Source organism: Dendronephthya gigantea, unplaced genomic scaffold (genome assembly GCF_004324835.1).
Source record: "Dendronephthya gigantea isolate DGI-Jeju-01 unplaced genomic scaffold, DenGig_1.0 000033F, whole genome shotgun sequence".
Classification (NCBI taxonomy): domain Eukaryota; kingdom Metazoa; phylum Cnidaria; class Anthozoa; order Malacalcyonacea; family Nephtheidae; genus Dendronephthya; species Dendronephthya gigantea.
In genome coordinates, this window is record NW_021163043.1 from 922,822 (window position 1) to 945,005 (window position 22,184).

Consider the following 22,184-nt stretch of genomic DNA (forward strand, 5'->3'; position numbering starts at 1 on the left):
TAATGTTGAAATGAGTCTAATGAGTCAATGAGTTATGAGTCAAAAAATTTTGCTGCATTTTCCTAACCACAGTTTTGTAACTGCGGATAAAGATTTCGCCTGATTTGCATAAAATTTACCTTCGAATTTCTCGGCTACATTTTACATTATGGCCAACATAACTCTTAGATATATCTCTCTTAGAAGGTTAGATATATCTATTCCAGGGACCGCTGAGCGTTTTTTGTATTGCTGGGGCTCGGAACCGCGCGCCTGCTAGGAGAGTCCGGGAAAATTTTGAAATATAGGTCTCTGAAATCGCCGCAAATGCCTCTCAATTTAAGGATTAATGGAAAATAATAGATAGTATGTAAAGTTTCCAGCATGTTTGGCGCTCATAACAAACATTAAACAATATAACCATGCTTTGGTTATGATGTCAAATATTTTGAAATGGATAACCACGCTGTTCTAATGGTCAAATGCTTGTCCAATGTAAAGTTTCCAGCATGTTTGGCGTTCATAACAAACATTAAACAATATAACCATGCTTTGGTTATGATGTCAAATTTTTTGAAATGGATAACCACCATGTTTTAATGGTCAAATGCTTGTCCTATGTAAAGTTTCCAGCATGTTTGGCGTTCATAACAAACATTAAACAATATAACTATGCTCTGGTTATGATGTCAAATTTTTTGAAATGGATAACCACGATGTTTTAATGGTCAAATGCTTGTCCTATGTAAAGTTTCCAGCATGTGTGGCGTTCATAACAAACATTAAACAATATAACCATGCTTTGGTTATCATGTCAAATTTTTTGAAATGGATAACCACGATGTTTTAATGGTCAAATGCTTGTCCTATGTAAAGTTTCCAGCATGTTTGGCGTTCATAACAAACATTAAACAATATAACCATGCTTTGGTTATGATGTCAAATTTTTTGAAATGGATAACCACGCTGTTTTAATGGTCAAATGCTTGTCCTATGTAAAGTTTCCAGCATGTGTGGCGTTCATAACAAACATTAAACAATATAACCATGCTTTGGTTATGATGTCAAATTTTTTGAAATGGATAACTACGATGTTTTAATGGTCAAATGCTTGTCCTATGTAAAGTCTCCAGCATGTTTGGCGTTCATAACAAACATTAAACAATATAACCATGCTTTGGTTATGATGTCAAATTTTTTGAAATGGATAACTACGATGTTTTAATGGTCAAATGCTTGTCCTATGTAAAGTCTCCAGCATGTTTATCGTTCATAACAAACATTAAACAATATAACCATGCTTTGGTTATGATGTCAAATATTTTGAAATGGATAACCACGATGTTTTAATGGTCAAATCCTTGTCCTATGTAAAGTTTCCAGCATGTTTGGCGTTCATAACAAACATTAAACAATATAACCATGCTTTGGTTATGATGTCAAATATTTTGAAATGGATAACCACGCTGTTTTAATGGTCAAATGCTTGTCCTATGTAAAGTCTCCAGCATGTTTGGCGTTCATAACAAACATTAAACAATATAACCATGCTTTGGTTATGATGTCAAATTTTTTGAAATGGATAACTACGATGTTTTAATGGTCAAATGCTTGTCCTATGTAAAGTCTCCAGCATGTTTATCGTTCATAACAAACATTAAACAATATAACCATGCTTTGGTTATGATGTCAAATATTTTGAAATGGATAACCACGATGTTTTAATGGTCAAATCCTTGTCCTATGTAAAGTTTCCTGCATGTTTGGCGTTCATAACAAACATTAAACAATATAACCATGCTTTGGTTATGATGTAAAATTTTTTGAAATGGATAACCACGATGTTTTAATGGTCAAATGCTTGTCCTAAGTAAAGTTTCCAGCATGTTTGGCGTTCATAACAAACATTAAACAATATAACCATGCTTTGGTTATGATGTTAAATTTTTGAAATGGATAACCACGCTGTTTTAATGGTCAAATGCTTGTCCTATGTAAAGTTTCCACCATGTGTGGCGCTCATATACATTAAACAATATAACCATGCTTTGGTTATGATGTCAAATTTTTTGAAATGGATAACCACGCTGTTTTAATGGTCAAATGCTTGTCCTATGTAAAGTTTCCACCATGTTTGGCGTTCGTAACAAACATTAAACAATATAACCATGCTTTGGTTATGATGTCAAATTTTTTGAAATGGATAACTACGATGTTTTAATGGTCAAATGCTTGTCCTATGTAAAGTCTCCAGCATGTTTGGCGTTCATAACAAACATTAAACAATATAACCATGCTTTGGTTATGATGTCAAATTTTTGAAATGGATAACCACGCTGTTTAATGGTCAAATGCTTGTCCTATGTAAAGTTTCCAGCATGTGTGGCGTTCATAACAAACATTAAACAATATAACCATGCTTTGGTTATGATGTCAAATTTTTTGAAATGGATAACTACGATGTTTTAATGGTCAAATGCTTGTCCTATGTAAAGTCTCCAGCATGTTTGGCGTTCATAACAAACATTAAACAATATAACCATGCTTTGGTTATCATGTCAAATTTTTTGAAATGGATAACCAGGATGTTTTAATGGTCAAATGCTTGTCCTATGTAAAGTTTCCAGCATGTTTGGCGTTCATAACAAACATTAAACAATATAACCATGCTTTGGTTATGATGTCAAATTTTTTGAAATGGATAACTACGATGTTTTAATGGTCAAATGCTTGTCCTATGTAAAGTCTCCAGCATGTTTGGCGTTCATAACAAACATTAAACAATATAACCATGCTTTGGTTATCATGTCAAATTTTTTGAAATGGATAACCACGATGTTTTAATGGTCAAATGCTTGTCCTATGTAAAGTTTCCAGCATGTTTGGCGTTCATAGCAAACATTAAACAATATAACCATGCTTTGGTTATGATGTAAAATTTTTTAAAATGGATAACCACGATGTTTTAATGGTCAAATGCTTGTCCTAAGTAAAGTTTCCAGCATGTTTGGCGTTCATAACAAACATTAAACAATATAACCATGCTTTGGTTATGATGTTAAATTTTTGAAATGGATAACCACGCTGTTTTAATGGTGAAATGCTTGTCCTATGTAAAGTTTCCACCATGTGTGGCGCTCATATACAAACATTAAACAATATAACCATGCTTTGGTTATGATGTCAAATTTTTTGAAATGGATAACCACGCTGTTTTAATGGTCAAATGCTTGTCTTATGTAAAGTTTCCACCATGTTTGGCGTTCGTAACAAACATTAAACAATATAACCATGCTTTGGTAATGATGTCAAATTTTTTGAAATGGATAACTACGATGTTTTAATGGTCAAATGCTTGTCCTATGTAAAGTCTCCAGCATGTTTGGCGTTCATAACAAACATTAAACAATATAACCATGCTTTGGTTATCATGTCAAATTTTTTGAAATGGATAACCACGATGTTTTAATGGTCAAATGCTTGTCCTATGTAAAGTTTCCAGCATGTTTGGCGTTCATAACAAACATTAAACAATATAACCATGCTTTGGTTATGATGTAAAATTTTTTGAAATGGATAACCACGATGTTTTAATGGTCAAATGCTTGTCCTAAGTAAAGTTTCCAGCATGTTTGGCGTTCATAACAAACATTAAACAATATAACCATGCTTTGGTTATGATGTTAAATTTTTGAAATGGATAACCACGCTGTTTTAATGGTCAAATGCTTGTCCTATGTAAAGTTTCCACCATGTGTGGCGCTCATATACAAACATTAAACAATATAACCATGCTTTGGTTATGATGTCAAATTTTTTGAAATGGATAACCACGCTGTTTTAATGGTCAAATGCTTGTCCTATGTAAAGTTTCCACCATGTTTGGCGTTCGTAACAAACATTAAACAATATAACCATGTTTTGGTTATGATGTCAAATTTTTTGAAATGGATAACTACGATGTTTTAATGGTCAAATGCTTGTCCTATGTAAAGTCTCCAGCATGTTTGGCGTTCATAACAAACATTAAACAATATAACCATGCTTTGGTTATCATGTCAAATTTTTTGAAATGGATAACCACGATGTTTTAATGGTCAAATGCTTGTCCTATGTAAAGTTTCCAGCATGTGTGGCGTTCATAACAAACATTAAACAATATAACCATGCTTTGGTGATGATGTCAAATTTTTTGAAATGGATAACCACGCTGTTTTAATGGTCAAATGCTTGTCCTATGTAAAGTTTCCAGCATGTTTGGCGCTCATATACAAACATTAAACAATATAACCATGCTTTGGTTATGATGTCAAATATTTTGAAATGGATAACCACGCTGTTTTAACGGCCAAATGCTTGTCCAATGTAAAGTTCCCAGCATGTTTGGCGCTCATATACAAACATTAAACAATATAACCATGCTTTGGTTATGATGTCAAATATTTTGAAATGGATAACCACGCTGTTTTAACGGTCAAATGCTTGTCCAATGTAAAGTTCCCAGCATGTTTGGCGCTCATATACAAACATTAAACAATATAACCATGCTTTGGTTATGATGTCAAATATTTTGAAATGGATAACTACGCTGTTTTAATGGTCAAATGCTTGCCCTATGTAAAGTTTCCAGCATTTTGGCGCTTGTATTTCTTGTAAATTTGAGCGAACTAAAAAAGATTTCCTACCATGCAGATCTACACAAAATGTTCTGTTCCAAAGCTATTCGTGTAGCCTCAGAAACATAAATGTGCAGTTACCAATTGACTATAACAAAAAAGATGGCGGATGTACATTTTACCAGAATGCATTGCGGTCGGAAATCGTTTAAAAAAGCAAATTGACGTCTTTTAAGAGACAGCCATAAAAAAGGAAGTTATTTTCTTCACTGTGTTAAAATTTCACGTCATTAGGTGTTTTTCTTGCCATCTTTTTTCAGTCACTCATTCTTAATGCCCGCAATGCATTCTGGTAAAATGTACATGCCGCCATCTTTTTCGTTACGGTCAATTGAAAACAGGATTAGTCAAAAAAGCCTTTATGTGAATTTTAATCAATATCAGAATATCAGTAGCGGACCAAGGCAAGAACCCATGCAGACAAACTTCATTTACTGAGCCCCGTTTATAGAAGAAACATTTTTGGTAGGGCACGATTAATTTTTTCAAGACAAGCCAAAAGAAATTGGCGCCGTAACTAAGCCTGTTTACGCGTTATTTTTCTTTTTAGGCCTGAATACCACAAAATTTTAGAAAGCACCCAATAGAATATTTTTCGCACATATAACGACACTGCAGTTGCTATATAAGTCAGCAGATTAACAAAGCTGAGATCCATCAATTGAAGCAAATGAACATGGTTTAGTTGACAAAATAAAGGAAATAAAGACAACTTGTTAGATCATCTGGTAATCTGGCACCATAAAGGCCTTCTAAAAATTTATCCTTAGAACAAAAAACGAATCTTTTTATTCGTGTTATAGTGTCGGTATTTTTGCATTTTATAACTTGTTGAATGACTTCAGCACCCTAGGCTTCTATTAAAACATTTGTTTTCGTATCCAATCAGAGCTTTTCCTGCTGTTCTTTCCCGCCATTTTGCAGTAATTATTTAATCTGCGCATGATCAACAATAAAAAATTGCTGATGAAATCAAAGAGCATTCGAGGCCGACCCTCGCTCAAATCCGATTCAAAATTGCTGATGCAACTCAATATTTTCGGCACGGTGTCCATGCTTTGACAGGTCGAGAACATCTTTTAAAGCGGTCTCCGCACAGATAAAGTTAATAGTCTGTGGACTTAGCTATATTATGTCTGTTTATAGGACAAAATTTAAGTGCCGTGCCATTTTCTGCCAGCGTGCAAAAAATTAAGTGTGCCTGGCCAAAAATGCTTGTCGTGTAAACGAGGCTTTAGTCACTGCATGATCATGGTCACCAATAATATATGGTGGACTATCGGTGACATACGAGAACCAGTGAACTATGCTTGAAGCCTGGTTTTCATATGTCATCGACAATTGGCGAAGGATATTGTCAGAGATCACTGGAGAATAAAGTGCTGTGTTATTTTCCATAAATTTTCTTGGTCATTGGTTATCAACAATACATCGCCGACTGCATTACCAGAAATTTGGGACAAGATGGCGTCTTGCATTCGGATAAAAACAAACATGGCGGCCAAATTTCATGCGAAACAATATGGCTTAATCACAAAACTTTAAATTACGCTTCCTATGTGTGTTTTTTTCTTAGTTCGGAGTTCGAATTCTGTAAATCGCTCAAAAAGGAAGAGTTATAACAAAAAATATTCACTCACTAGCAAATCCTCTAGGTTCCTGAGTGTGATTTATATACAAGTCCAACTTGAATGATTCGGCTATATAAACCATAGTAATATCGGTAAACATGCTCTACAATCTGGTCAAATACACCACTTTCCTTTTGGACGATGCAAAGTTCGGAGTTGGAAATGTCTTTGGTTGTGATATAGCTACCGATATAACTCATAAATATCTTCGTATTTTTTACCGCCACGGTTCCCACAGCGTTTGAAATTTCATGATTCTTCAGTGTGTTAAGCATCCGGCCATATACATTTGAAGCATAATTATAATTGCATAATTATACCATCGAGCCATTTTATGAAATTTTCACCAATTCCTTGGTTCAAGAGGCGGACGCTGCCCACGAACGCGGACGCAAAATGTCCCAAATTTCTGGTAATGTGTCGGTGGTTAATAAGAACGCCAGGGTTATAAGCCAGGTCGATGGTTATTGTTGGTGAATGCAGGAGAATAAAGGGCTTTCTTATTTTAAACAAATTTCGTCACCAGCAACCACCTGTCATCGCCGACTGTCGGTGACATATAAAAACGAGGGTTATCGAAGCGAAAGAAGAAACTACACGTTCTGTCTTTTTATCGTCTGAAGTGACGATATTCAATAAAAAATAAACGCATTGTTACTCCGGCGTGAGCGGCGTAGTTGAAAATTCGCCTTGGTTTGGTTTGGGTTTTTTTTTATTTTTCGTTTGGCGCGAAATATACTAGTATTTGAAATGTGTATGTGACCGTATTTATCTACGTCAAAGTTTTGTCTTCCAAAAGTTGTGGTGCACAGCTCGAAATCTAATTTTCCGATGCGCTATTTGATTTCGCTCGCACGATACGGCAATTCCTCCAAGAGGAACAAATAAACCGTTCTTTTGATGCTGTTCGATTAAGTTTGGATTTAATTGGGGTAAGAATATATTTAATACATGTAGATTCTGGTCTTATTTTAATAATATCGCTGCTATTTCGCCGTTTAACAAGATGTGGTCGTGTTGACACGTCGCAGTTTGCACAGGATTGAAGATTTATTATTTATTTATTTAATTATTTATTTGTTGAAATTCGCCAATTGTAACAATCAATTGGCAGGGATACCACAACAGTGTACACCAATTACAGTGGGCCCTTACAAAAAACAAAGTACATTTACCAGGAAACGCAACCATACGATACAACAAGACAGAACGAAACAACGAAACGAGACAAAACAAAGCAGAGCGAAACAAAATAAAACAGGGAAAACAAAACGTATATAAGATTCAAATTCCACCGACACTGCCACCGTAGGATTTGAACCAACCAATATAAATTATACACACAAGGTCAGCAAGAGGCAGCGACAGTGGCGGTGAAAGCCAAATCCCGGCTTTCTAATAACAACAAGTGATCGGTCTAGCCAGGACTCGAGCCTTGTTACATTTTAGGCAAATGGATCTCCATGTCCGTGGATTATTATGTTCATAGACTAGATTTAAAGCAGTACGGTAATAATCCATTAACAAAGTTTTAAAATTGACCAAGCTTAAAGATTGATGTCTTAGTTCATCAGGCAGAATGTTCCATGTTCTGGTTGATCTATTGATGAATGAGCGTTGAAATGTCACCGCATGTTCGTACTTATAACTATATAAGCGCGAATTCCAAAGGCAATGTGTAAGACAAAGTAAATGTATCATGCGGTTTATTTACATTTTTGAACAATTGAACTTCTACACTTTTTAAAGTACGATGTGCTTCTGAATTTCGCGATCGAACAACATTTAGGTTCGCCGGCAAGGCATCTAAATGAGCATGAACTGTATTGTTTATGTTCAGAAGCTTTATATTGAAGACTGGCACGTGCGCGGCACGCCGGAGTTAACGCCAGAACAGGCGTCTTGTTCAGGAGAAAGAAATTACATTCTGACAAACCTCCCTCAAACGTCGCTCTACCGGAAAGAATTCGTCAGCGAGTGTCTCCCAAAATGCAGGAAATCAAGTCAAAGAGATTCAGAAATACAAAAACATTTCTTGGGGAAGGTGCTCCAAACCCCACACTACTCCCGCACCTGCAAATCAATTTCTAGTTAGTTGGGACTATTTGGTTCAGCCCCCCCCCCCCCTTCCCACACACAACACACACTCCACCTAACGATTACCTAGAAAAGTCCTTGCAGTTATTAATATCCCTTATTTAATCTTTTTGTTTTCATGTTTTCTTTCCTTTATTTTCTCAAAGGTAATAATGATTCAGGTAATTTATTCAGCCAATCTGGCAACCCTGGTTCTTGGTGTAATTACCTCCAAGGTAATATTTCGCCAAGATGATATCACACCAAAAAACTTTTACACTCATTGACTGCGCGTAATATAAGAATGTTAACAACCACAGATATAGAAATGTAGAAAATTTAACAACTGAGTGAAATATGTAATAAAATGGTTAACGGTTTACAAAATTACAAATCTACACAAATTACAATAATGCTGGCAATAGCCAATGATTAAATATTAAGCAGATATGTATCTGTGTGCCCCAGGCACTTTCTACAAGGCCCCATTTCACACTTTGCCGGATTCTTTTCGGGGTGGGTCAAATTTTGCCGCTTTTAAAAGGCAGTAAACCAATTCAATGTCAGATGTCGAAATAAATATACTAAATCTATCAAACTATAGTAAGCATTTGCTACTAGCCACTTCCCCTTAAAGGCAAACAAAGATATCCGTGACAAGTGAACCCGGTATTGTGCTTAAATGGGGCCTGTTTTCCTCTTTAACCGTATCGTAGCGAACCGTAACGTATTCCTTTGTTTCAAAGTGATAATATGAGTGCACAGGAAAGAATGAGATACGCTACAAGGTTTTTTTATGGCCTGTTTTAAACATCGTGCTTCTCAAGTGTCGAACGCATTAAAAACCAAAACACGACTTTTGAAACACGCCTAAGACATATTGTTGTGTTGTTTCGTGACCTTTTTTTTCATGAACATCAGATTTCTTGAACATATTATTATTCACATTTCATGCAAGTTTTTACAATTTTCTCGCTCGAGACTTTAAATATCTTCCTTCACAGCTAAAAAAGGTCCCTGTAATGTAAATACTTCTTGTATTTCCGATATCTTTCTTTTTCATCAGCATCAGACGTTTTGACCATAATACAGTTACTATTAATTTCTATAATTACTACCATTATTTCATAACCAGCACAATTACCATCAGCACCATCGTATAGACCGGCACCATCACCAACATCATAGATGAGAACTATCACCACCAACATGACTGCAATCATCCCTACTATAATGAATATCTAGAACAACACCATTGGCATCAGTGACAATGTTAAAAGACTTGTTTCTTGCAGATGTATTCAAGATATCATCTTCGTTTTGTTTAACAAACTGTAACCCCAGTTAGGGAGGCAAGGGAGTGCTATCACTTGCCCAAAATGAACTCCCAGACAAACGGAGGGAAGGAGGTGTCTTACTTCTCCATTCTAGACCAGCTCCAAGCAAAGTCTAGCCGCTGCCCAAAAACAATGTTCTTGATGATAGTTTTTCATGTTACTGTTCGCTAAATCCATTATAAAATATCCTAACTGAAAAATCAATTCCAAAACATCTGTCGTTCATAACAAAGGCTTTATCAACTAAGTCTTCTCCTATTGGTTTTTGTCCTCGTGTGAACGTGTTCATATCAGGTATTTTTAAGAACAAAGATATTCGCATTTAATTGGTATAAACAACCTGTGGGAAAACCAACATGTAACAAAATATACAGTTTTGTGTAGATTTTCCTAGAAGCAGTCTAAACCTTTTTCCGCAAGACGAATTTGTTCCGGTTAAAGAAAGGATTGCGTACTGCACCTCGCTTAATATCATAACACGAAGCAACTACACTTCGCTTGATATCGTCCAATGAAAGATCTGGTGGAATAGACAGTCGAAGAAACACCATATCACCTTTCCTGTCAGGAAAAGCCAGCACGTCCTCTTTTGGGGAAAGTTGAATTGTTTCGCTTCGCCAAAAAGCCTTCAAGTATGGTTGATAGGAAGTGTTGAGAATCGCGCCAGAGTCCAAGTCATGAAATGTTATCAGGCGATCAGATAAAGCTAGTACAATTCTACTCTTGTAAAAACAAAATGTCCTAAGAAAAAAAAAGGGTTGTAATGCAGGAGTTAAATTTTGAGAATCACCAGTGTCCAGATCAATTATCTGACTCTCATCAGAACTCCTCTGCATGACTATTGCGACACTGGAATCATTACTGAAAATTACGACATAAGGCAATCTGTCAGACCCTCCAACGTAACGGTGATAAAAGACTTCATACGAAGTTGGTTTTTCGGTATTTCTTTTCCAAATATAACATTTATTCTCATTACAACCAGAGATAAAGACACTACCAGGCGAGATTTCCACTTTCATCATACGCTCAATTCCAGGCAAATTGATCATTACAGGACCATCAACATCTCTGACATCGAGAACTTTCACAGGTTCCTTCCTTTCGAGACCCAAGCTGATCAGAAAAACCAATCAGATCTGAATGACTGAAATCAGACAAGTCGTCTAGCGCCACGTCCTGACTGTGAGTAAACAAGATCTCTAGATTGTCATCTACCTGGTATCGCGTTAATTTGGGAATCCTGTTAAATTCACTAATCACAAACAAGAAATCTTCCGACCACTAGCATAAAAACCTTGACCAGCATTGACTGCTTTTGAAACGTTGTTCAACTTGGCTGGTATAGACATTCCATACGTTGATATATCCATCTGAGTTGCAGGATGCAAGTCGAGAGCCGTCAGGAGAAAACGAACTCGAATAAACTTCCGTTGGCTGTGACAGACAGGATTGCTCTTGTTTAGGAGCTAATGTCTTAAAGACAATTCGTTTTTCAGTATCTGAATAGAGCCACAGATTATCTCCTAAAAGTGTCATTTTGAATTGATTAAAAAAAATCTGTCGAGGAGCTGAAGCAAGATAGTTCCAAGCAGCAATCACAGTCAAAGGAATACTTTCTGTGACACTCGAATAACAATATTCATTCGGATAAATAATACACTCCTCACATTTGCAGATCCACGGACACGAAATCGTATTATTTTCAGTCCTTATTTCTAAGTGTTTAAAATTTGGTTGCTCAAATCCCCGCTGAAAACATCGTTCACATTTCCTTCTCTTTAACACAACTGGTTTCTCCCTTTCCCCATGAGATAATTTTCCCTTATCACTTCTTTGCAATGTGATGGCGTTCCAAACACAAAACGAATAACCCAGATAAGATGAAGATTCTGAATTTGCAATAATAAATACCCCAGTGATGCTAAAAGAACACCGACGAACAGAAAATCCAGCACAAAGCGACGACAGCAATTTTTGTTTAGCAATGTCCCATAGTTTAATGGTGTTTGAACCGTCGCTAGTCACCAGTCTTTTGCCGTTAGGGGAAAATGCACAGGACAGGAACGTCTCTTCATTTCCAGGGAAAAATGGAACTTCCTTTCTTCCAGCAATGTTAAACGCCATTTCCAGTTTTCCAAATAATATGAGCGAATCGTCTGGAGAAAATGTGCAGCATGAATTTTCTTCCAATTTTGTTGAATAACTCATAATTTCAACTAAAGTTGGTAGGGATAGCACATGGATAAAATTCCCTCTTACAACTGCGACACTTTTCTCATCGTTAGATAAAGCAAAATCTGTAATATGAGGAAAGTCACTGTGTTTCCAGACTGCTCGCGGCAAAACCGAAACTTCGTAAGAATTCAACTCGACAAAAGGTGAAACGTTTGATAGTAGCGTCTCCGCGATTTTCTTCTCATCATCGCTGAAATAACCTTCTGGAGAATGTGTAAGAACCGCTTGTAAGAAACATTGTGAATATACTGTCGAAATAACTTGTTTTGAATGTTTGTAATACAGCCACATGGCCGGATCCACGCCAAGATCAAAAGAGCCAACTTCAATGACATGGTACGAAATACGGGCACGTAAATCTTCGTTTTTAATCCAAGAACTTTGGAGTAATTTGAGCCAGAAACGCTGCAATTCATATGAATAGACTACAGTTAGCATATAACATACGATAATAACATCAATTGACCAAAAGACACCTTCCTCCATTTCACATTTTTCTAGATGTTTTAAACCATGTTTCAGAGCGTATTCCACATCATTAGTAAACTTCACCTCAAGTCCTGAGCGAACACTTTCCACAATTTCCTCAAAATCCTTTTCGCATAAAAGCCAAAGCGATCTATGTCCATCATCGACCTTGACAGTATACTGGTGATCTCTGTAGCCCTCTGCTAGAAGCCAATCAATAACGGATTTGTGAAAAACGGTTAACATGTCATCTGAAACGTACAACAAGCACGATACGGTTTCATTAATTTTGTTGATGATGTCTTTCGTTTCGCGACAATCTGGAGCTAAACCAAAAGCCTGAGCGACGAAAGTGAGGGGAAGAGGTCCTTCGGAAGCAGCAAGCATTTCCAAAATTTTCAACACATCAAACTTTTCATGTTTTATGTCGCTAAGCTCGTCTTCAAGGCGTTTGAAATATCCTTGGTAAAAAGAATTCAGTCCTTCTGGGAGAAACTTCATGACGTCATTATTTGTTATATTTTCAAGATCATAACGAGCCCTTAGCCCAGATTGAAAGTGATATGCATAGAGAAATGAGCCCTGGCATTTGGCAACAAAAATGGAAGGTAAACTAATAGTTTTATTTCGCAAAACGCGGTAAAGATATGGATGATCCTTATAGAAATCAAAGCTCATCTCCCAACGATACATTTCCCTGCCGACTAAACTTGGAAAACATTCTTTAAAATAAAGTTCAAGATCTAAGTTATTGTTGTCATGAACATTGGAAATGTCTGTCTTTTGATCGTCTCTTAGTCTTAGATCAGCAACGGAAATCTCTGGCCTGCTCGTCACCAAGATTTTGATGTAGTCTGGAAGCTCAGGAAAATATTCAGCAATCAAATGCGCAATTTCATTCTTATTATCAGCAGCACTTTCATCCAAGCCATCGATCACGACTAAACGTGGCTCTTTTATTTCCAATTCATCTAGGGGATTTTGCAAATATATTAGAAAGGCATCTTTCAGGTTTTGAACTTGATGAGGTCGCTTTAACTGATCAAGAAGCTCCTGTTTAAAACCAGGGACGCTCTTGCACATCTGACTTGCGAGAGATTGCAACATCGCCATAGGATCTCTTAGGTTTGAATTGCTGAAATCACAAAAGTGACAAGCAACGAGCTTTCCATTCTTCCCAAAATCTTCACAGATTTTAGCGGCAAACACGCTTTTACCAAATCCTGGTCCAGCTGTTATTAACTTTATTCTTGAGTCACTCTCACTGCTACAAAACCACTCGTCAACTTCTTTTAACAACCACTCTCTTGTTCCAGGTAGGAAAGATTTCACTTTTCTTTGAATTTTATTCTTGAAATTATGCTTAGCAAGTTTTCGCAATAAATCTTCATCATTTTCCATGCGAAATCTTTTTTCAGGATTGGTGTACCCGGGCATTGATAGCGTACGCTTCGCCAAAGAATGGCGGATTTCAATTACTGCATCGTGCGTTTCATTTACTGCATCGTGCGTTTCATTTACTGCATCGCGCGTTTCATTTACTACATCGTGCATTTCATTAACTGCATAGCGCGTTTCATTTACTGCATCGTGCGTTTCATTTACTACATCGCGCGTTTCATTTACTGCATCGTGCGTTTCATTTACTGCATCGCGCGTTTCATTTACTGCATCGTGCGTTTCATTTACTACATCGCGCGTTTCATTTACTGCATCGTGCGTTTCATTTACTGCATCGTGCGTTTCATTTACTGCATCGCGCGTTTCATTTACTGCATCGTGCGTTTCATTTACTGCAACGCGCGTTTCTTCAGCGAGTTGTGTTACATTATTTACACCAGCTTCAATTGCTTTAAGCAATTTAATACACTCATCTTCGTGCAGTTTCCAATCTTTAAGGTTTTGCACATATACTACTTCTTCAGGCCCAAGAGGACATTTTTCTAAATCATTGACATCACTCTGTGAAACGCCCAATTCTACTATCACCTGGGAAATTTTCTTCCATAAAGACTCAAATTTTGAATTGTCAACTCGAGTTGTTGTTACATGTGCAATAACTTCATTTCTGTAACACTTGATTCTTGTGATATTCGCTTGCATTGACCTATCTGTATCAGGAGGCATTACACTCCATCCCGTTGATGGAAAACCACAAATGTTCCGGAATAGAACTGTGAGTAATGTGACATCAAAGGTTTTGGAATCTGGTGGGTTGCCAGACGGAGGAAACAGTAAATCCCACTGGGAATTATTAATAACTCGAGGTTTTAACTTTTGAAGAGATGTTTTGTTTGCAGCCAGTACTCTGGGTAGACTAACAGGTGGATGGATGGTATCAAATGTATTTCTCAAAGCCTCAGTACCTTTGTCAATTAAAAGTCTACTGAGTCTTGTAAAATTTGCTTTTTCTTTCAGTTCGCCAGAAGCCATGGCATTAGACAGGGTTAATTACTGTAACAAAATGGTTGTATTAATTATATAAGCAACATCGAGGAGAAAAATGGGACGAGGTTGAGTTTATCATATTTTATGACAATTTTTCATAAAAGAAAGTCGTAAGGAACCTAATTTTGTTGAACGAAGGGATTTCTTGTAAAAATATTTTTTTTGCAGGAGTAACGTTTCTGACTTGCTACCACCCATATGACAAACTCACATGAGCTTAATTTTAGAATTTCCATAAACATTCCGTTGCCTTATTTGTGTGCGGAAATAGGATTTTTTTTACATTATAAATTTTGAAAGCCTGTTCTGATTTATTATAGACATAGTATGATCTAAATGTATTTTGATGTCAAATAATTTATGAAAATATCTCTTGAATTTAAGATCTATTGCTACTCGATTTTTTCATCACCGATTGTCGTTCAAGCCTTTTAAAATTTCAATTTAGTTCAAACGATAATTTTGAAAAGCTGTTTCAGCAAACTCTCGATCATTTATTTTAGTGGCTGTGTTTCTTCAGCATGTGACCAGTTAAGCTGAATTATTATATTTTCGTAAGTCTATGCAGTAATGTTAGGCACTCAGGTATCGAGTCTGTTAAAATATAAGCATCGAGTCTGTTAAAATATAAGGATCGAGTCTGTTAAAATAAAAATGTATTGATCGATCCTTAGTCTCAGAACAACTAACCTGCCTTATTTGCTGTTTAGTGTTTGATTATTGTCAGGTTTTAGCCCCTGAGCCTTGCAATCGTGTTATGAATTATTTCTATATTGGTTACCAGTTTATTTAACATGACGTCACAGCTCTGTACTGTGCCACTCAATAGAATACAATAGACACTCATACTGTTAATATTCGAAGAACGTAATGACGTCACAGCTCTGTACTGTGCCACTCAATAGAATACAATAGACACTTAAACTGTTAATATTCGAAGAACGTAATGACGTCACAGCTCTGTACTATACCACTCAATAGAATACAATAGACACTTAAACTGTTAATATTCGAAGAACGTAATGACGTCACAGCTCTGTACTATGCCACTCAATAGAATACAATAGACACTCATATTGTTAATATTCGAAGAACGTAATGACGTCACAGCTCTGTACTATGCCACTCAATAGAATACAATAGACACTCATACTGTTAATATTCGAAGAACGTAATGACGTCACAGCTGTGTACTGTGCCACTCAATAGAATACAATAGACACTCATATTGTTAATATTCGAAGAACGTAAAGACGTCACAGCTCTGTACTATGCCACTCAATAGAATACAATAGACACTCATACTGTTAATATTCGAAGAACGTAATGACGTCACAGCTCTGTACTATGCCACTCAATAGAATACAATAGACACTCATACTGTTAATATTCGAAGAACGTAATGACGTCATAGCTCTGTACTATGCCATTCAATAGAATACAATAGACACTCGTACTGTTAATATTCGAAGAAAGTAATGACGTTACAGCTCTGTACTATGCCACTCAATAGAATACAATAGACACTCATACTGTTAATATTCGAAGAACGTAATGACGTCACAGTTCTGTACTGTGTCACTCAATAGAATACAATAGACACTCATACTGTTAATATTCGAAGAACGTAATGACGTCACAGCTCTGTACTATGCCACTCAATAGAATACAATAGACACTCATACTGTTAATATTCGAAGAACGTAATGACGTCACAGCTCTGTACTATGCCACTCAATAGAATACAATAGACACTCATACTGTTAATATTCGAAGAACGTAATGACGTCATAGCTTTGTACTATGCCATTCAATAGAATACAATAGACACTCGTACTGTTAATATTCGAAGAACGTAATGACGTCACAGCTCTGTACTATGCCACTCAATAGAATACAATAGACACTCATACTGTTAATATTCGAAGAACGTAATGACGTCACAGCTCTGTACTGTGCCACTCAATAGAATACAATAGACACTCATACTGTTAATATTCGAAGAACGTAATGACGTCACAGCTCTGTACTATGCCACTCAATAGAATACAATAGACACTCATACTGTTATTATTCGAACCAACAATGACACAAACGTACCTTCTCAAATCTTCAAAGCGATGATTCCACTACATGGTCAAAATTCTCAGGAAGGATAACGGACAGATGGACTGGAATGTAGATTTAAACCTAGAAAGAACAAATTCTGATTGTAACTTTAACCCACCCAATCAGCGGCTAGAATGTCATGTGATTGTCAGGTGGGATGCGTATTTATAATGGTAATTGCACTGAGTGGAGTGCTCATGCGTCATTGAAAAAATCGCACGACCACGAAGCGGGAGACCGTATTTATATTTCAGATCGTATACAAACCCTCAATTTTGTTTGATAGAATGAATATTATTATTACTGTTTACTAAAACAAATCATTTCACAGCCTTAAAGCTGAAATACACATGATTTTCGCAAAGAAATAGAAAGTAGGTATCATTAAGAATGTATCTATAACTTATAGCAAATGTTTTAATAACTAGTTTAACTGTAATTATAATAACTTGTAGGTACACCACGTAAGTATTAAATACTGCAAAGCTTTCGGTCCGTTAACCCGGACCTTCATCAGTGCAATTACTTGAATACACGTTTGCGCGTCACTTAAATATCATGTTAGTCGTGATTAGTTTGCTCGCGCTATTAATTAAACGGTTTCATTTAATTAAGTTCTATTTAATGCGCGCGCCCTAGACAAGTATTTGACTAAGAGACACCGAAAAGAGCACGCCACGTACTATTAAGTGGCTTTCCCTCTTGGACGATAGTTTGATGTTTATAAATTTCAATAGATTCTCTCATTTTACGAGAGACAGTAAACTTATCGTTTGCTAAAATGGTAGCATCGTTCCATTTAATGCGATGATCATAAGTCCATGCATGGTGAGCTACTGCAGACTTATCCAGTTTACCTTTCTCGCAGTTCGTCTTATGTTCTTTAAGACGTATTGAGAGATTTCTACCGGTCTCTCCAATGTAAACCAAACCACATTCACATGGAATGCGGTACACACCAGGTTTCTGTTGTTCATCGACGCCATCCTTGTGTGTGTAAAGAGCGCGAAACAATTTGTTATTGCTAGAATGGTAAACTTGTATTCCAACTTCTTTTAAAATCCTAACGATTTTATATGAAGCTGGGCCAATATATGGTAAACAGACAGAGGATAGATATTCCGTGTCTTGCCTCTGTCTTTGCTGTTCATTCATAGCATGTTCTATGAATTTCTTATGTAAATATATTTCTTTTAATTATTTCTTTTAATTATTCATATTTTATTATTTCTTTTAATTCATAGCATGTTCTATGAATTTCTTATGTAAATATATTTCTTTTAATTATTTCTTTTAATTATTTCTTTTGATATTTCTTTTAATCTAACATCTTGCATATTCGTAACAAATTCTTTAGAATTAACTACATGATGTTATCACGACTAACATGATATATATATATATATATATATATATATATATATATATATATATATATATATATATATATATATTTATTTTAATTCATAGCATGTCTTTGCTGTTCATTCATAGCATGTTCTATGAATTTCTTATGTAAATATATTTCTTTTAATTATTTCTTTTAATTATTCATATTTTATTATTTCTTTTAATTCATAGCATGTTCTATGAATTTCTTATGTAAATATATTTCTTTTAATTATTTTTTTAATTATTTCTTTTGATATTTCTTTTAATCTAACATCTTGCATATTCGTAACAAATTCTTTAGAATTAACTACATGATGTTATCACGACTAACATGATATTTAAGTGACGCGCAAACGTGTATTCAAGTAATTGCACTGATGAAGGTCCGGGTTAACGGACCGAAAGCTTTGCAGTATTTAATACTTACGTGGTGTACCTACAAGTTATTATAATTACTAAAGTCGCCATGCAATCATACAAGAAAATTATTAGTTTAACTGTGTTTATATAAAAACTAACTATAGATTCGGTTCGGTCATAGAAAAAAAACATTAAAATTTAGCAAATTTTGATAATTCTTAATTCTAAGATTTGTTATAATATAAGTTTTCTTAAATCTGTTGCCGTTGCATCTTGGAATCATGAAAAAGTTTTGATTTTTAAGGTTGTTTTTAAGATATTTCGCAGATAAATAATATAAAGTGGAAAACCCACTCATCTCATTATTTCTCGTTCTCCCAAACTCCCACGCGTGTTTCTATAACTGTATACATCACAGAAACATCACAGAACTTTACTCCCGTATATATAACCAACATCATCTGTTTCAGCCTCGTATCGTGGCAATTTTAAGGAGACAAAACAAAATTAATATCGACATTTTATAATAAGAATCATAACTTCTTGAAAAATGAGAGTGAAAGTCACAAAATAAAGTAAGGCATGTTATTTTTCTCATTAGTGAACATTACAGAACTTCACTCCTCTATACCCTGGGCATTTTGATTCTATAATTTGAATAAGGAATAGGAATTGCTCGTAATAAGTATTTGCTAAAGTTTTCAAGGATGAAAATGAACTAGGCTCACGTTCAATTAATGCCATCACAGCAATACGATTATGTAATGTTTAGGAATTTAACTTTGATGATTGAAATGCAAGTGGATCGTTAGACGAAAGTCACCATCGCATGTACGAAAGCTGGAGAGCGCTATCCACCGGTTTGTTATTTTTTCAACCGTTCTAAAAATGCTGAAAAAGCATCAAAAGTACAGCTTTGGGGCTAAATATTATTAAAGAGGATCCCAAATTTGTGTATACTAAAGTTTAATCAAAGTCATACCGAACAACGGTCAATTTCAAGCCCATGAAAGCTGGATAGCCCTATGCAACGGATAGTGCATGATTTCTTCAATCGCGCTAGAAATTAGAATACATATAATTATAGGACCAAAGGCTTTATTTCAGTTCAACACATAATTTGACGATATATTTATAGATAACTTTGTGGAGTATTACCGCTGTACTGAATACTATTATATACACGCCTGAAAAAGCTCAGGTTGATGCAAGTTAATATGAACAGGATGGAACAATGTTGTGCTGCCCACATTGTTCAGAGTTGTTATCAACATTGAACAATATTGTTACACCCGATTCAGTGTCAACAATATTGTTCAATATTGATGACAACTCTGAACAATGTGGGCAGCACAACATTGTTCCATCCTGTTCATATCAATATTGAATCAACCTGAGCGTTTCTACGCGTGTACTCAACACAGCTTAGCTGCACTACTACACCAAATGTAATTGAACAATAAAAATGTTATGAGTCTGAATTGCCTGAATGCCTACCATGCAATATGCACTCTTTCCTTAGCTTTCTGGCAACAGTTCTGGGGCCGGTTGTATGAAAGCCGGATAGCGCTATCCACCGAATAGTGATTTTTTCAACCGTTCTAAAAATGCTCGAAAAGCGATAAAATTTCAGCTTGAAAGCAACAATTATTAAAGAGGATCCTCGATTTAGGAATACTGAGATTTAATCAAAGTTGTGGCAAATAACGGGCGATTTTGAAGCGATTGAAAAAAACACTATCCGGTGGATAGCTCTATCCGGCTTTCATACAACCGGCCTCTGGTATTTACAAACTTCTAGTCCGAATTTTTCAACAAGGTCGGTATATTTATGATCGGAAAACACGAATTTTTTAGAAAATGCAAAAAACCCGATATCGAAATTTTCATTTCATATACACTTTAAACTGTAGTCTGAAAATTTGTTGCTGCAGGATATGACTCCAATGGCATAGGAAGGTCGGTAACATCATATTTTATAATATAACATTTATAGTACGCACGTGCTGATTGGTCGAGAAGCGTGTTTCTATAACTGTATAGAAACACGGGAATTTTCCCGCCGAACTTGACAAGCGAAGCGATGTAATGAGAATTTGTAATTGAATCGAATTATAATATTTGTACAAAATCTTTTTATTAAGTTATATTATAAAAGAAATAGAAAACATTTTTTCCTGTGTTTCTATACAGTTATAGAAACACTTGTGGGAGTTTGGGAGAACTCGAAATAACGTGGAAAAACTCGCCCTACGGGCTCGTTTTCCCACTGATTATTTCTCGTTATTTCTTGTTATTATTTCTCGTTATTTTCCCACTGATTATTTCTCGTTCTTTCCCACTGATTAAAATCATGCGCGAAAAATCAGTTTCTGGTTATCGCAATGAGGAATCATAAATCAAAGAAGATCTCAAACGCATGAAATCTCACTTTAAGAACAGTTGAAGGCAACAAAAAAACAAAATTCACTGAAATTTTATTTCAGTGAACAAACAGCCAAAGCAGACAAAACGACAGACAAAGCGTCGCTGTGTTGTGGCAAGCACTGACAGTTACACGCATGTCTGTGACTGTGACGACCTCGCCGTGTTGATGACATAAAATCATTTATACTCTTCCGGTTCTAAAAACACGACTAACACTGATACAAAAGTATTTTTTCAAATCTTGAAAGCGATTAAGGGTAAGGTTTGGTGAACACCGTAGGTCGGTTAACAACCACGATAACACCAAGGCTGTTGCCAGACACTTCACCTCTGGTAATCACGGACATGAAAATTAGAACCCTCTGTGGCTCTGTCCCATTTCCGGGACTAACTATAGCCGTAAACGACAAGAAATGCGACTCATCCACAGTCTTGATATGACTTCCATTTCTTTGTTTACATCAAAGCTGTTGTAATCATTGACATATACATTTGTATAATTATACATGTCAATGCCTCAATGGTTGTAATATGTTTTCGTTGCTGATCAGGCTTCCCTCATCGCGGGCTATTCTTAGCCTAGAGTCAGGCGTTGTTTTGATTTTTTGTTTTCTATTGGCCCATTTTTATCACGTGTTTTGCCCCCATACAAAACATGTATTCTCCCCTATTTACTTTCATTCTAACTCTCCAGACAAAGGACTTCAGGTCGAAACGTTGAGAAGTGTTTTGTCTAATTTAGGCAGTTGTTATACCACATTTGATGCTATTATGTGAAATGCCCAACTCTTTTCAATTTGAAGATGAGAAATGTTCATGTGGTGAATAATGCATTGAAAAGTTGAATACATCCCAATCAACCTGATAAACCTTCCAGTCAACCAGTGAACATATGCAGATCATTGACAGCAACTTTTTTAAAATTAATATTCAAAAATGGGTTTTCCCTGACGAGCTTGAAGTCGCAAGTGCAGTGCCTTGTCACACAAATGATTTGGCAAACAAAGTAGTATGTTAGTTCTCATGCACATGCAAGAAACATT

At 35.9% G+C, this 22,184-nt stretch overlaps 2 protein-coding genes across 2 annotated transcripts in view; both read right to left on the reverse strand.

The window, feature by feature from the left end:
• Nucleotides 1-17,021, reverse strand: part of LOC114525086 — a 50,575-nt gene extending 33,554 nt beyond the window's left edge. The window contains exon 1 of the mRNA XM_028546295.1: nucleotides 16,954-17,021. The gene's annotated coding sequence lies outside the window, so the exon portion shown is untranslated. The remainder of the gene's footprint in view (nucleotides 1-16,953) is intronic.
• LOC114525087 lies at nucleotides 10,984-13,959 on the reverse strand. The gene is made up of 2 exons (XM_028546296.1): nucleotides 11,614-13,959; nucleotides 10,984-11,175 (listed from the first exon to the last, which is right to left on the reverse strand). Exons 1-2 carry the CDS (start codon nucleotides 13,957-13,959, stop codon nucleotides 10,984-10,986), a joined length of 2,538 nt encoding a protein of 845 aa, XP_028402097.1.
• Nucleotides 17,022-22,184: the final 5,163 nt, after the last annotated feature.

Excerpts from the sequence above, each read along its gene's own strand:
- LOC114525087 (XM_028546296.1), bottom strand. The coding sequence starts at position 13,959 with ATGCACGATGTAGTAAATGAAACGCGCGATGCAGTAAATGAAACGCAC. Across the intron at positions 11,176-11,613 it reads GTTCTTTTAGCATCACTGGG|ACATTAGCTCCTAAACAAGA; the intron begins GTATTTATTATT and ends ATTGTCTTTAAG.